Source organism: Lynx canadensis, chromosome X (assembly GCF_007474595.2).
Source record: "Lynx canadensis isolate LIC74 chromosome X, mLynCan4.pri.v2, whole genome shotgun sequence".
Classification (NCBI taxonomy): Eukaryota; Metazoa; Chordata; class Mammalia; order Carnivora; family Felidae; genus Lynx; species Lynx canadensis.
The window spans coordinates 105,099,772-105,116,420 of record NC_044321.2 but is presented as its reverse complement, the minus strand read 5'-3'; the positions used below and the strand labels follow the sequence as shown (position 1 = coordinate 105,116,420).

The window sequence follows — 16,649 nt, the reverse complement described above, 5'->3', positions numbered from 1 at the left end:
ATACCATGCACATTTTCAGACCACAGTGCTATGAAGCTTGAAATCAACCACAGGAAAAAGTCTGGAAAACATCCAAAAGCATGGAGGTTAAGGAACACCCTACTAAAGAATGAATGGGTCAACCAGACAATTAGAGAAGAAATTTAAAAATATATGCAAACAAATGAAAATTAAAAGACAACAATCCAAATGCTTTGGGATGCAGCAAAGGCAGTCCTGAGAGGAAAATACATTGCAATCCAGGCCTATCTCAAGAAACAAGAAAAATCCCAAATACAAAATCTAACAGCACACCTAAAGGAAATAGAAGCAGAACAGCAAAGACAGCTTAAACCCAGCAGAAGAAGAGAAATAATAAAGATCAGAGCAGAAATAAACAATATAGAATCTAAAAAAACTGTAGAGCAGATCAACGAAACCAAGAGTTGGTTTTTTGAAAAAATAAACAAAACTTATAAACCTCTAGCCAGGCTTCTCAAAAAGAAAAGAGAGAGGACCCAAATAGATAAAATCATGAATGAAAATGGAATGATTACAACCAATCCCTCAAGAATACAAGCAATTATCAGGGAATACTATGAAAAATTATATGCCAACAAACTAGACAACCTGGAAGAAATGGACAAATTCCTAAGCACCCACACACTTCCAAAACTCAAACAGGAAGAAATAGAAAGCTTGAACAGACTCATAACCAGTGAAGAAATTGAATCAATTATCAAAAATCTCCCAACAAATAAGAGTCCAGGACCAGATGGCTTCCCAGGGGAATTCTACCAGACATTTAAAGCAGAGATGATACCTATCCTTTCAAACTATTCCAAAAAGTACAAAGGGAAGGAAAACTTCCAGACTGATTCTATGAGGCCAGCATTACTTTGATTCCTAAACCAGACAGAGACCCAGTAAAAAAAGAGAACTACAGGCCAATATCCCTGATGAATATGGATGCAAAAATTCTCAATAAGATACTAGCAAATCGAATTCAACAGCACATAAAAAGAATTATTCACCATGACCAAGTGGGATTCATTCCTGGGCTGCAGGGCTGGTTCAACATTCACAAATCAATCAATGTTATACATCACATTAATAAAAGAAAAGATAAGAACCATATGATCCTGTCAATCGATGCAGAAAAAGCATTTGACAAAATTCAGCATCCTTTCTTTTTTTTTTTTTTTTTATTTTTTAAAAATTTTTTTTTTCAACGTTTATTTATTTTTGGGACAGAGAGAGAGACAGAGCATGAACGGGGGAGGGGCAGAGAGAGGGAGACACAGAACCGGAAACAGGCTCCAGGCTCTGAGCCATCAGCCCAGAGCCTGACGCGGGGCTCGAACTCACGGACTGCGAGATCGTGACCTGGCTGAAGTCGGACGCTTAACCGACGGCGCCACCCAGGCGCCCCCAGCATCCTTTCTTAATAGAAACCCTCGAGAAAGTCAGGATAGAAGGAACATACTTAAAGATCATAAAAGCCATTTATGAAAAGCCCACAGCTAATATCATCCTCAACGGGGAAAAACTGAGAGCTTTCTCCCTGAGATCAGGAACACGACAGGGATGCCCACTCTCACCGCTGTTGTTTAACATAGTGTTGGAAGTTCTAGCATCAGCAATCAGACAACAAAACGAAATCAAAGGCATCAAAATTGGCAAAGATGAAGTTAAGCTTTCACTTTTTGCAGATGACATGATATTATATATGGAAAATCCGACAGACTCCACCAAAAGTCTGCTAGAAATGATACATGAATTCAGCAAAGTCGCAGGATACAAAATCAATGTACAGAAATCAGTTGCATTCTTTTTTTTTAAATTTTTTTTTAAATTTTTTTTTTCAACGTTTATTTATTTTTGGGACAGAGAGAGACAGAGCATGAACGGGGGAGGGGCAGAGAGAGAGGGAGACACAGAATCGGAAGCAGGCTCCAGGCTCTGAGCCATCAGCCCAGAGCCTGACGCGGGGCTCGAACTCACGGACCGCGAGATCGTGACCTGGCTGAAGTCGGACGCTTAACCGACTGCGCCACCCAGGCGCCCCCAGAAATCAGTTGCATTCTTATACACTAATAATGAAGCAACAGAAAGACAAATAAAGAAACTGATCCCATTCACGATTGCACCAAGAAGCATAAAATACCTAGGAATAAACCTAACCAAAGATGTAAAAGATATATATGCTGAAAACTATAGAAAGCTTATGAAGGAAATTGAAGAAGATATAAAGAAATGGAAAAACATTCCGTGCTCATGGATTGGAATAATAAATATCGTTAAAATATCAATACGACGCAAAGCCATCTACACATTCAATGCAATCCCAATCAAAATTGCACCAGCATTCTTCTTTTTTTTTTTTTTTTAATTTTTTTTTCAACGTTTATTTATTTTTGGGACAGAGAGAGACAGAGCATGAACGGGGGAGGGGCAGAGAGAGAAGGAGACACAGAATCGGAAACAGGCTCCAGGCTCTGAGCCATCAGCCCAGAGCCCGACGCGGGGCTCGAACTCACAGACTGCGAGATCGTGACCTGGCTGAAGTCGGACGCTTAACCGACTGCGCCACCCAGGCGCCCCACACCAGCATTCTTCTTGAAGCTAGAACAAGCAATCCTAAAATTCATATGGAACCACAAAAGGCCCCGAATAGCCAAAGGAATTTTGAAGAAGAAGACCAAAGCAGGAGGCATCCCAATCCCAGACTTTAGCCTCTACTACAAAGCTGTAATCATCAAGACAGCATGGTATTGGCACAAAAACAGACACATAGACCAATGGAATAGAAATGAAACCCCAGAACTAGACCTACAAAAGTATGGCCAACTAATCTTTGACAAAGCAGGAAAGAATATCCAATGGAAAAAAGACAGTGTCTTTAACAAATGGTGTTGGGAGAACTGGACAGCAACATGCAGAAGGATGAAACTAGACCACTTTCTTACACCATTCACAAAAACAAACTCAAAATGGATAAAGGACCTGAATGTGAGACAGGAAACCATCAAAACACTAGAGGAGAAAGCAGGGAAAAAAACCTCTCTGACCTCAGCCGCAGCAATTTCTTACTTGACACATCCCCAAAGGCAAGGGAATTAAAAGCAAAAATGAACTACTGGGACCTCATGAAGATAAAAAGCTTCTGCACAGCAAAGGAAACAATCAACAAAACTAAAAGGCAATGGACGGAATGGGAAAACATATTTGCAAATGACATATCAGACAAAGGGCTAGTATCCAAAATCTAGAAGAACTCACCAAATTCCATACCCAAAAAACAAATAATCCAGTGGATAAATGGGCAGAAGACATGAATAGACACTTCTCTAAAGAAGACATCCAGATGGCAAACAGGCACATGAAAAGATGTTCAACGTCACTCCTCATCAGGGAAACACAAATCAAAACCACACTGAGATATCACCTCACGCCAGTCAGAGTGGCTAAAATGAACAAATCAGGAGACTATAGATGCCGGCGAGGGTGTGGAGAAACGGGAAACCTCTTGCACTGTTGGTGGGAATGCAAACTGGTACAGCCGCTCTGGAAAACAGTGTGGAGGTTCCTCAAAAAATTAAAAATAGAATTATCATACAACCCAGTAATTCCACTTCTGGGTAGATAGCCAAATAATTTTGAAGTAGGGTTTCAAAGACACATTTTCACACCCATGTTCACAGTAGCACTATTCACAATAACCAACAGGTGGAAGCAACCTAAATGTTCATTGATGGTTGTACAGATAGAGAAAATGTGGTGTATATATACAATGTGATATTATTCAGCCTTAAAAAGGAAAAAAAAATCCTACTACATGCTACGACGACATGAATAAACCTTGAGGACATTATGCTAGGTGAAATAAGCCAATCTCAAAAAGACATGTGATTCCACTTATACCACTTATATAAAGTATCTAAAGTAGTTAAATTTATAGAAACAGAAAGTAAAATGGTGGTTACCAGCGGCTGAGGTGAAGGGAAGAAAAGGGACTTGTTTAATGGGTATAGAGTTTCAATTTTAGAAAATGAAAAACTTCTGGAGATCTGTCATACAACAACGTGAATGTACTTAGCAGTACTGAACTGTACATTTCAAAATGATTAAGATCGTAAATGTTATGTTATGCCAGTTTTTTTATCACAGTAAAAAAATGCATAAAAACCATGGACACAAAGTACAAACTGACACATCAGGAGCAGTCTCAGCCCTTAATGTATTTACCGTCTAGTGAGCTCCTAGGCAGCATGGACTATGTTTTACTTACTGGTGTGTCCTCAGGACCCTGTAATGTCTGGCATAGAGCAGGCACTCAAGAATTGTCGGCTAGGATGGGGCGCCTGTGTGACTGAGTCGGTTAAACAACTAACTTAGGCTCAGGTCATGATCTCACGGTTCGTGAGTCAAGCCCTGCTTTGGGTGAGGTCGAGCCCCACTTCGGGCTCCATGCTGACAGTTGGGACCCTGCGTGGGATTCTCTCTCTCTCCCTGACTCTCTGCCCTTTGCTCATTCATGCCCTCTCTCTCAAAAATAAGTAAATAAAATAACTATATATAAAGAAATGTTGGCTAAACGAATGAGAAGGTAGAAAGAAAGAAATAGGAAAAAGGGAGAGAAAGAGAGAGAGGAGGCCAGAGAATGAAGAGCCCTAAGGCAAAAAAAAAAAAAAAATTATTGTGCTCTATGTGGGACCTGGAGCGGTGGTGTGCCTAGGGCAAGGGGGGTGGCATGGTCATGGTGTCATATAAAGGTGGCAAATGTGGAAAGCCAAACCTCTGGCCCTAGTGCATACTACACAATTACTCGTGGGCATGTGTTGAACAGAATCATAGCTTGTTGGAGGGCCAGGAAGAACTGTAAAAATTACAGCCAGCTACCCACTGACAAAGCTTGATACATTCTGATTTAGTTTAAATGAGGGGTATTGCTTTCGGAGAAAAACGTAATCTCCACCACGCCCTGTTACACCAGACTTCTGAACCATTCCCAAACGCTGAGGCTCTTAAACCTGCGCATGCGCCAAAAGTTCGGGCGGCAGAGTGAGCGGTGAGTGGTCCCGCTTCTCTTCCCCCACCCCCCGCCGAGGGCTATGCCAGTTGGGGACCACAATGCTCCAGCGTGGGACGTAACACAGTGAGGGGCGTGGCCTGGAGGACGCATTACCCTAGCGACCACCACGGTGGCGGCGCAGACTTGACCTAATCGTAGAGCGGGAAAGGTGTGAGTGAAGAGGTGAAACGAAGAGGGCTTGCTGCCCCAGCCCCCCCGGCACCCTGGGGGCTGACGGGCGGCCATGGATCTGTACCTCTGCAACTGCTATAAGGCTGCCGAAGCCTCCACCACTAAGGCGGCCGCCAGCAGCCTAGCTGCCGCCAGAGAGCAGTGCGGCACCGTGAGTGGCGGCTGGTGAGGCGTAGTGGTGTCCTCCTAGCTCCTGGGCGGAGTCTTGGGTCGGCGGGCGGACGGAAGGGGCGGAGACCTCAGCGGAGCGAGCGGGGGAAAGTTCGGGCGGGTGCCTGAAGACTCAGCTTCAGGCTCCCAGGCGGGGCAGCCCGTAGTGGGGAGTGCTGCCTGTGGCCCCGACCAGCGTTGGGTGGGGTCCAGAGAGATGGCTGGCAACTCGTGGAAGCTGGGAGGCTTTCCGAGGCGTCAGCAGAGCGGGCTCTTTCAACCCTGAGTGGATGGTTCTTTGGTTTATGTGGAAGTATTAGCCCATTGAAATGTGTGTGAGTAGATTGATCTAAACTAAAAGAATAGGTCTTAAAAAAAAAAAAAAAAAAAGAAAAGACTTTCTCATTGTATCTGACAGGGCTCACAAAAAAAACCCATTCCAGAGGTCGGAGCAGCTAATCTATTGGATCTTCTTCTTGGGGTCAAGCTGCCTGTTATCCCAGGAAGCAACAATGTATTCTACACTACAAATATAAGTGAAAAGGTAAACTGAGTTTTAATAGTGCTTAAGTGATTTTATTTACTCTTTTTAACTTGCTATTAAACTTGAAATACTTGCTATGATTTTGCTTTGAGTCAACTTCAATTTCACACACAAAGTGAAGGTAAAAGAGTTCAAATGTGTAGTGTCTGAACTTCACTTTAATGATGGAAGGACCCATGATATGCCTCAGCCACCAGTTCATCCTTAGTTCCAAACCAAAGCCTGCGCTCCCAAAGGTCGGGGTCTTTTCTGCCTACCTAAACATATCATGCTAATTCTTAATTCCGTGCCTTTGTCCATCTGGCTCCTGCAACCTGGCATGCACTTTTCTCCCCTCCTTCCTGACCTTCAATTTGAGCCGTCTTTTAAGAGCTACCGGAAGAAGCCTTTTCACAAGTGTCACAACACAGAGCTAAGCTTTCCTTAGAATTTACATACCATTGGTCTGCACTATCTTAGTTATCACTGAATCAGCACTTTTAGTGATTCAGTGTGCTGCACTCACATTGTTAGACATTTTAAGTCCTCTGCCTCTGTCCTTAATTTAGGCCAAGCCTGAAGGAGGTTCAGAACTTTCTAGCTGAGGGTGTGCTTTGATCACAATAGCAAAAGGTTTTACAGGAATAATTCTGACATCCTTATTCTTGCACTGTCTAGTATGTCATCAAGGATGAGTAGGGGCTTCTTGGTATTTCAGATACTTTTCTAATATATAGGATTTTTTTAGGTTTTACTGTAGAAAACAACAGAGTTTCTCTTTTGAAAACGCATAATGTTCTACTAAATATATGTCAATCTCACAGAAATAGACTGAGTCACACTCCCACAAATTAGCTTTCCTAAAACATACTCAAACCCTATTTCACTACTAGTAGTAACATTCCATTTTAGTTTATAACTGTAGCCCTATCTGTTGTTTTTTTTCCTCAGTTACCTTCTATATGCTATATTTCTATACTGTTCCTGCTGTTCACTTGTTAGCTACTTCTTATTTCCAGGGTTTTTTCCTATACTCATTTATACTGATTATTTCTGTATTATATTGATTACCTCCAAAATATATGCATTTAATCATGATCAAGCACTGCATTCAACTCCCCCAAAGACTCACTTTGTGGGATCTTTGTCTTTTAACAGGATCTCCTCAAGAAAGTAAGACTTTATATTTACACCATTAGGTGTTTTTTTTTTTTTAACTCATTTTACCCTCATCACCACCTTATAAGGTGAAGCTATGATTTATCTAAGGTCACAGGTAGATAGTAGCAGAATTCAGACCAGAACCACCATCTCCTGACTCAGGGCACAGTTCTTCACCTGATCTTTCAGCTTCCTCAACTGCAGACCACTTAAGCACATCACTACAGAAACAGGGAATTTAAAGGTCTTTCATGTTTTTTTGAAAGCAAATGGAAGGCAAAATTATAGTATCCAACTGTCTTGTTTTCAATCAGATTAAAATGTAACAATGTAACCTACATATCTTTATGCACTAATCCAAACCTGACAAGTGATCCTATACTTCAACATTTTGATACCAAACTTATTCTCAAGTAATTTGTTTATAAATTAATTTGCTTATTAGTATACTAAGATAGCAACTGTTCACAAACTCCTTAAGTTGCCTTTGTTGTAAAGTTAATAGTAAAAACTTTGCCAATTAACTTAGACATTCTGCTTTCAAGAAAAGATAACCTGTTAAAAGAACAATTTCCATACTTTTAAAATTTTTCCCTGTGACCTCCCACTGGCAGGTAGTGATGTTATAATAGATTCTTCAGTTCAGGGAAACCAATCATTTTAATTGACAATAGAAAACTTAACCCTGGCTTCAACAAATGGATTTGTTTCTTTCTTGATAGGTCAGTAGCCCAGGGTTGGTCAACATATGTCTGTTACCAACAAAAGTCAATATCTAAAAGAAGAAGCTATAACCAATCTGCTAATTGCAGCATTGTTTCAACTGCCATCAACTGCTGATCATTTCTTTTCTAGGAAAGATGTGGGCTTCTTATCTAGTCCCACTGTAAATTAAATCATTGCCCAGAACGATGTCTTTCTTTGCCTTTTTAAGGAAACATTGGTAGTCAGTGAATCCAGTTTCCTGATATAGGTCCCTTAAGAAAGACAAGAGGCTAGCACAGTCAAGCAGTCAGAAACTTACAAAGGAAGCTTTTAAATCTAAAAAGAAAGCTAGAACTCTATCATTCCCCTCTTGTCTTACCCCCTGCCCACATATGAAGCATCCTACCTGCCTTGCAGGAACTCTTAGGGCAACACATCACTGTTCATTAATTGGACGGAGGTTGAGGCTATCACCTACCTCCAGCCTAAAGACAGCTTTGGTAGAGAAGAGAGAAAGAGAAAGGCAGTGAGATTAACCTAAATCAACCCACTGTCCACATTCCCTCACTTCAGGTTCTGCTTGCATGCTTTATTTTCACTGAACAACCTAGTCAATTCAACAAATTGAGGTTTAAAAGTGCAATTTCATCCATTTTACATATGTAATACTTTTGAATCTGTATGTTTGCAGCTTTACCAGCCTTCTTACGACTTTAACCTGACTGATCCTTATTGCCAACTTTTGGAAACCAGCTATAAAAGTCTGCATGATCCACATTTAAAAGCATACTATAAGCGAAAAGATATCCTAAAGAGATTAAAGAAGGGTGACTACATCACCACCAACAATAAAGTAGGTTAAGGGGGCGCCTGGGTGGCGCAGTCGGTTAAGCGTCCGACTTCAGCCAGGTCACGATCTCGCGGTCCGTGAGTTCGAGCCCCGCGTCAGGCTCTGGGCTGATGGCTCAGAGCCTGGAGCCTGTTTCCGATTCTGTGTCTCCCTCTCTCTCTGCCCCTCCCCCGTTCACGCTCTGTCTCTCTCTGTCCCAAAAATAAATAAACGTTGAAAAAAAAAATTTTTTTTAAAAAATAAAAAAAATAAAAAAAAAACAATAAAGTAGGTTGAAGCCTACTTCCTTTTAACTAGCAGAAGTCTAGGGACTTGATAGACACTTGGTTCTGTTCTTCACTAGGAGCTTGTATCAACTTTGGATAGACAGTAAAGAATATTTATTAGAGAACTCAATTACTCAGTATTTGGATTTCCAAATAAGACTACTTGTTGCTACTTGACCTTTTTTCTTTGATAACAGCAAAAGACAAGCACCAAATGATTCAAATATGTAAAGACATCCATACACACATATTTATTTGTGTATTTTCTCCCAGCTGTATTGTAGTGCCTTTCCTCTTGTTCTAAAAGTAATAATGGCACAGTATACCTATCAAGGAATATTTCATATACCTTTTGAGAAGACTAGAGACAAAAACCTAGCAGAAAACAGCATAATGAAATAAATTGGGGGAGGATATTAAATGTCATTATTATACTGGTGTTTTAATAACAAATTCATTGGGAATAATAAATTTCTGATTATGATGTGAACCATATTATTGAAATAATATTTAGATAGATATTTCCTGGTGATACAGCAATTTTAGACACCACTTTCCAAATTGCTACCAAAATGTGCTGTTATTACCCTTGATCCCAAAATTGTTACTAAAATGAATGTTCTTATGACACTTTTCTCTGTAAAGCTTTATGACTGTCACAATTTTCTGTTTATACATTTGGTTTTCGGTTTTGTTTTTATAGGTCATATGTACTTTGAAAGAATTGAATAAGTACAGGCAGTATCTGACTACTTTAAAATTAGACTTTGAAAGAAACTATATAAAAGAACAAGTAAGTTAATACTTAAATTTGTTTTATTTGGGGCCTGTAAAGACAGTTTTTATGTAGGATTTAGGAGAAAGGTTTGGTCCTCTGCAGAATATCTACTTATAATAGCCTGACCTAAAATTATTAAGGTAACAAATCAAATAAGATCTCTAGAGATCTATAAGAAATAAAGATGAGACTTTTGCCTTTAATTTACAGAGAGAAATTTTCACTTATCTTGAATGGAGCCACATTAGACTGAAATGCAGGTTAACAGAATTAACCATTTGTAAAGTACAGGAGGTTTACTAAGCCCTAAACTCAAGAAGGCATACCAAAGGACAGGTTTATTTCCAGCCAGTATAAAGACCTTAATTTTTTCTCTCTCAGAAAATCATTGAAAAACAAGTAAATAAATTGAATGAAACCAAGAGAGCCTATGACAGTTATGGAAATGCACAATTCCAAGAATGGCTGTTACAGGAAGGTACACATGCAACTCCAGACCAAGAGCTGGTAATAAAACACAGGTACGACTGAAGTTAATGCATATTTCGTGGACATACTATAGACCCCAGGAAGTTGTAAAACTACTAGAAATCATTGAAAGCAGGATGAAAAAAAAAGTATTAGACACTATTTAACCCCCTATAGTTTTCAACATGGAGAGAAAGGAAAAGGAGATTAAGAGGTAACAGGTTTTGGGAACCCTGGTGCCAAGGCTTGGGAGGAGAGTTTCTTCCTGAGAAACTGGAGCCACCAGAAGCCCAAGAGGTGGGCAAAACTGATATTTGAAGAAATCTAAAGTACAAATCCCTAAGCCTGGGAAACCCATGTTCATAGTAGCAGAGAGAGAGATGTGTTCAGCATGTTTCTAAATTACATTTAAGGAAAGTACTGCAGGGTCAAAAAGGGAAAGTTCCTATAACTTCAGCTGATGCTAATACAAACAGGTGTTGTTCCCCCACCAACCATGTGTGTTCATTCAGCTATTACCCACACATGTGCACTATTACCATTCAGCGGCCAAACCCATGCCCTAGGAGGCAGAGATGAGTTCTAGTTCTTTCTCTTTTACCAGGGGTGAGGGCCAGTCACCCTTCCCCTGCCTCTTAAATTCCATGGATTCATGTCATGATATGCTAGAATATGTGCTGATCTACCAAAGTCCCAGACTGGTAATCTGCAGATCTCTCTATACATGGAAGGTCATTCAAGGACTTGGAAATTACAGAGAGACCAGTAACCACTTATTTTTTTGGTAATTTTTTATTTTTTTATTTTATTATTATTTTTTTATGAAATTTATTGACAAATTGGTTTCCATACAACACCCAGTGCTCATCCCAAAAGGTGCCCTCCTCAATACCCATCACCCACCCTCCCCTCCCTCCCACCCCCCATCAACCCTCAGTTTGTTCTCAGTTTTTAACAGTCTCTTATGCTTTGGCTCTCTCCCACTCTAACCTCTTTTTTTTTTTTTTCCCTTCCCCTCCCCCATGGGTTCCTGTTAAGTTTCTCAGGATCCACATAAGAGTGAAACCATATGGTATCTGTCTTTCTCTGTATGGCTTATTTCACTTAGCATTACACTCTCCAGTTCCATCCACGTTGCTACAAAGGGCCATATTTCATTTTTTCTCATTGCCACATAGTATTCCATTGTGTATATAAACCACAATTTCTTTATCCATTCATCAGTTGATGGACATTTAGGCTCTTTCCATAATTTGGCTATTGTTGAGAGTGCTGCTATGAACATTGGGGTACAAGTGCCCCTATGCATCAGTACTCCTGTATCCCTTGGATAAATTCCTAGCAGTGCTATTGCTGGGTCATAGGGTAGTTTTTTAAAGTTTGTTTGTTTGTTTGTTTGTTTGTTTAGAGCATACAAGTGGAGGGGCAGAGAGAGAGAGAGGGAGAGAGAATCCCAAGCAGGCTCCATGCTCAGCACGGAGCCCAACACAGGGCTCGATCTCACAACCTCGAGATCATGACCTGAGCCGAAATCAAGATTTGGACACTTGACCAACTAAGCCACCCAGGCACCCTTCACCCACTTATTTTTAAAGGAAATTCAAACTGACTTATGTTTTGAAGTTAGTCTTTAAGCTGATTTCAGCTGCCTTTGGAAATTCATGTTCCTCAAACTGCTGAGCTATAAATAATCTCTGTGTAAAATGTTTTTAATCACTCTGCTCCATATTTTGCCATTGTCCCAGCCACAATAAGAGACTTGTATAACAGAGTCTGGTAAAATTAGTATAGCATGGTGAGTTAGTGGATCAGGTGAGCTTAAAGGTCCCTGAAAAACTCTACATTTCCTGTATTTAAGAAACAAAAACAACCCAGAAGGTGGTTTGGGAATATCAAAATAGATAATATCATCATAAGGGAAACACCCAATTTACTTTAACTTATATTTGCACTTTTACTTAGATATTTAGATATGATTAGCAAGGAATTAGACAAGGTTGAGCACACGGCAGAAAAGCAGAGCACATTCCGGATGAAGGAAGAAGAACTACAACATCAGGACCACGTTAGAAGAAAACTTAGTCTCCATAGACAAATTGAAGAGGTGAGGAAAACCAAATTTTAAACATTGAAGGGGAAATTTCATATGTTTGTTTTATTATGGTTGACTCGATTTCTGTAAGGCCCTTGACTTGATCTAATTTGCTTATTGACAAAATACAAAAAAAAAAAAAAAAGACAATGAAAGAAAACCCTCTGCTAACTACCATAATATTGTGCTCCTTAGGGATGGAAGACAAAAGAAATGCTTCTTCTAACCAACATTGGAGAAGAAGTAAAAAGAGAAGCCCGAATTGAGGAACAACGTCATAAACTCTGGGAGGAAGCCCACCGGAAGGTAGAGTGAGCTTTTACCAGTAACTTGGGCTATTTGAGAAAAAGCTTTTGCCAATTTTGATAATTAAAGTGTGAATTATCAAAAGTGGCCTAAACTCATGAGGATAGCTATTGATGGAGAGACCCAGTCTGGTCTGAACCTGGACTTCAAGGGTTGGTCTGAAATGGGACCAGTGTCCAGAAAGTGGGCAATGAGTTAAATTGGATCTAGTTGTTACAATATATTCTTCATGTTGGACAACAAAAGGAAACTCACCCTTACTGCCTTCCTAGCTTTGTACTCATTGTGACTTCAGAAATCTCAAAATAGGAATGAGGGCACCCTTCAAGTAGACCATCATATTTGAAATATCTGTTTTGCATTTCCAGTGGCAAGTTGCTGTTCAATTTTTAAATGTTAAATGTATTTTTTAATATTTAGAAACAAGCACTTCTAGAGAAAAAAATCGCTTATCATTTACAAAAAATGCAAAAGGATGACCTTAAGAGAGAAGGACCAGGGGGAAGTATAAATGAAAACAAAGGACAAGACAAAAGAGAAGGTGAGAGAGAGACAATAAATGATAAAGTCGCTAAGTAGAAGATGCATATCTATATATTAAATATGGTGGCTTTATAAAATAAATCTCTATGTGCTTATACAGAGAGGTCACAGGCCCCTTGCAAAGGGAAATCCTAGAAGCCCACACTACCTGTGCCAAGCACTATGCAAGGCACCTCCTAGTTACAGCTCAAGTTGTAAAGAATCTACATACACACACAATATTATTATATATATAAAAAATTCAACGCTTCTATAAAGTGATTCAGTAGACAACACTGCCTGCACTACAGGTTTAAAAAGGAGCCAGTAAAAGGAGACAGTATAAAAAAATACAATAAAGAAGGAGAAAGATACATACATATATATATATATATATATATATATATATATATATAGACAGAGAGAGAGAGACAGAGAAAAGGAGCAGTAAACGAAAACATTACCAAAAAAAAGAGAGAAACAAAGAGACAAAAATATTTTTATTTATTTTTTAAATGTTTATTATTTTTTAGAGAGAGATGCAGAGCATGAGCGGGGGAAGGGGCAGAGAGAGGGGGAGACCCAGAATCTCAAGCAGGCTCCAGACTCTGAGCCGTCAGCACAGAGCCTGACGTGGGGCTCAAACCTGCGAATTGCGAGATCATGACCTGAGCCAAAGTCAAACATTTAACCGTCTGAGCCATCCAGGCGCCCCAAGAAAAATATTTATAAAAATGGAAGAAAACATTTCAACTCAGGACCAGTAAGATTATACAAAACAGTAAGAGAGCAAACTAGTAAGAGAGAGGAGGGAAAAAGGATTTTTCATTTCCAATTTTTATTTTTTTAGGTTTTTTTTAAAGGAGACAAAAGAAGAGACATTTAAAATACACCAAGCACAAAACAGAAATAGATAAAAAGTAAGAACCAAAGGTTAAAAAGGAAGAGGCAGTAAGAAAAAATGGTACAAAAAGAAAAAAATGAAATGAAGAAGAGAAGGAAAGAATGAATAGGAGAGAAAAAGAAAGAAAACTGAACAAAATAAACCAGTAAGAAAACACACACACACACACACACACACACACACACACACACACACACACACACACAAGATGAGGTGGGTGGGAGGAAAACAAAAGCAAAGAAACAAAACAAAAAGACTAGAAGGAGAAAGACAAACAGGCAAAGAAAAAAGAGTGAAAGAAAGAAGAAACAGATATACAGGGAGAAAATACAGGAACAAAGAGGGAGAAAGAAAGGAAGATGGAGAGGAAAGAAGTTTAAAAAGGATAATTCAGTGGGACAAAGCAGAATAAAAATAGAGTGAGAGACACAGAGTCTCTCACAGAGACAAAGGAGTTTGACACAGAGAGTCTAGTGAGAGACAAAGGAGTTTGAGTCATCTAAAAAAGTCAGTTCAGAGGCGCCTGCCTGGCTCAGTCAGTAGAGCACATGATTTGATCTTGGGGTCATAAGTTCAAGCCCCACATTGGGCATAGAGCTTACTTAAAAATTTTTTTTTAAAGAAGTTGGGGTGCCTGATTGGCTCAATTGGTTAAGCCTCCAACTCTTGATTTCAGGTCAGGTCATGATCTCATGGTTTCATGAGTTCGAGCCCCATGTCAGGCTTTGTGCTGGTGGTGTGGAACCACCATTTAAATATTTTAAAATAAATAATAAGTCAATTTAAAAATACATTAAAATTAGGGACACCTGGGTGGCTCAGTCAGTTTAGCATCTGACTCTTGATCACAGCTCAGGTGATGATCTCACGGTTCGTGAGATAAAATAAACTTTAAAAAAATTTTTTTAAATACTTTAAAATTAGATGGATGGATCAGTCAATTCATATATACTTAAATACATACATTCATATACAATTAATTCATATATCCTTACATAAATTCATATACAGATACATAGAACTGATTTTTTAAAATATTTTTAATGCTTATTTTTGAGAGAGAGAGAACAAATGGGGAAGGGGCAAGAGAGAGAAGGAGACACAGAATATGAAGCAGGCTCCAGGCTCTGAGCTGTCAGCACAGGGCCTGATGTGGGGCTCAAACTCACAAACCTTGAGATCATGACCTGAGCCGAAGTCAGACGCTTAACTGACTGAGCCACCCAGGTTTCTCAATAGAACTGATTTTTTAAAAGAGAAGCCAGTTATAAAGACAGGAAACAAAATAGAGGGAAAAGGGAAGAATAATTTAAAGTAGTGAATATAATGAGAGTAAAACAAATAGGGGACTGAGGCGGGGTGGGATTAAGGGAAGCAAGGGGCAGGAAGTAAATATATCTATTAAAAGGGAAGAGTCTGGGGAAAGGAGTAACAAAGGGTGTGAACATGAAAGACAGCATGAGGATGCTGAAAAGGAGAAGCTAGTGAGAAAATTAAGTACAATCATGGACAGGAGGAGGAAATCAAGGTCTAGAAAGAAGAAATTAGTTAACAAATACAGTAAAATAAAATAGATACAGAGATACATAGATATAGAAAAGACTGGACTTTAAAAGTACAGTCCACTAAAAAAAGGAGTGTAAGAAAAGATAAATAGGAAGACATTATAGGAAGCAGTTATGACAGCTTAAGATGGGAGGAAAAGATGGAAGGGAGGGAAGGAAAAGGAAAGCAAAGAATTTTGAAAGGGATGAGGCTAGGAAACTTGGTAAAAAAAAATAACAAGATATAAGAGTAAGAGACACAGGAGTTTAAAAGCAGAAGCTACAGTGAAAATAAGTACAATTGAGGAAGGCAGGGAGAGGGAAAAATATAAAAAGATGTCACTTAAAATAGAGTAAAATAAAGATAGGTAAACTGATGAGACAGTTCAGCAGTAGTGGGGGGGGATGGATGGATGGACAGACAGACAGGATTTCAAATAGAAAAAACCAGTAGTAAGACTGGACAAAAAGAAAACAAAAGGAGAGAGAAGGAAAGAAGTTGTTATAAGGAGCCACTAAAAAGAGAAAGGAAGGGAGGGAGCAAGAAAAAGGAAAGAAGGAAGTAAAGTTTGTATAGGATGAGTCAGTAGGGAAAAGTTATTTGCAAGAGACAGATGTGAGAGTATCAAGGAAGACCAGTAAAATAATCAAGTACAGAGGTGCCTGGGTGGCTCAGTGGGTTAAGCATCTGATTCTTGATTTTGGCTAAGGTCATTATCTCGAGGTTTGTGAGTTCAAGCCCTGCATTGGGCTCTGCACTGACAGTGTAGAGCCTGCTTGGGATTTTCTCTCTCTCTCTCTCTGCCCTTCCCCCATTGGCACTGTCTCTGTCTCTCAGAGATTAATTAATTAATTGATTATTAAATTAATTAATTTTTAAAAAATAAGTACAATTGTGTAGTGTGCAAGAGATTTAAAAATTAGAAGACAGTAAAAGAAAGAATGTAAAATAAAGATACAGGGGATTGATAGCCAGATAGATGGCCAGCCAGGTAGGCAGGTGTATAGGTAGAAAGACCTGATTTTAAATAGGAGGAAGCAGCAGTGAAGACAGGACAAAGATGTATAAAGAAATAGGGGAAAGGAGAAAAAAGTTTAAAAAGAGGAGTAGTAAAAAGAGAGTAGAAGAATGGCA

The 16,649-nt window shown here is 39.4% G+C and overlaps 1 protein-coding gene across 1 annotated transcript in view; it reads left to right on the top strand.

Annotated features, from left to right (window-relative positions):
• The first annotated feature begins 5,212 nt into the window (after window positions 1-5,212).
• The window catches only part of LOC115506891 (fibrous sheath-interacting protein 2-like), a 52,657-nt gene continuing 41,220 nt past the window's right edge, over window positions 5,213-16,649 (top strand). The window contains 8 exon segments of the mRNA XM_032592082.1: window positions 5,213-5,396; window positions 5,814-5,939; window positions 8,476-8,637; window positions 9,604-9,693; window positions 10,060-10,199; window positions 12,109-12,250; window positions 12,434-12,544; window positions 12,965-13,111. Of these exon segments, the coding sequence (XP_032447973.1) occupies window positions 5,298-5,396; window positions 5,814-5,939; window positions 8,476-8,637; window positions 9,604-9,693; window positions 10,060-10,199; window positions 12,109-12,250; window positions 12,434-12,544; window positions 12,965-13,111 (1,017 nt within the window). The 5' untranslated portion in view covers window positions 5,213-5,297.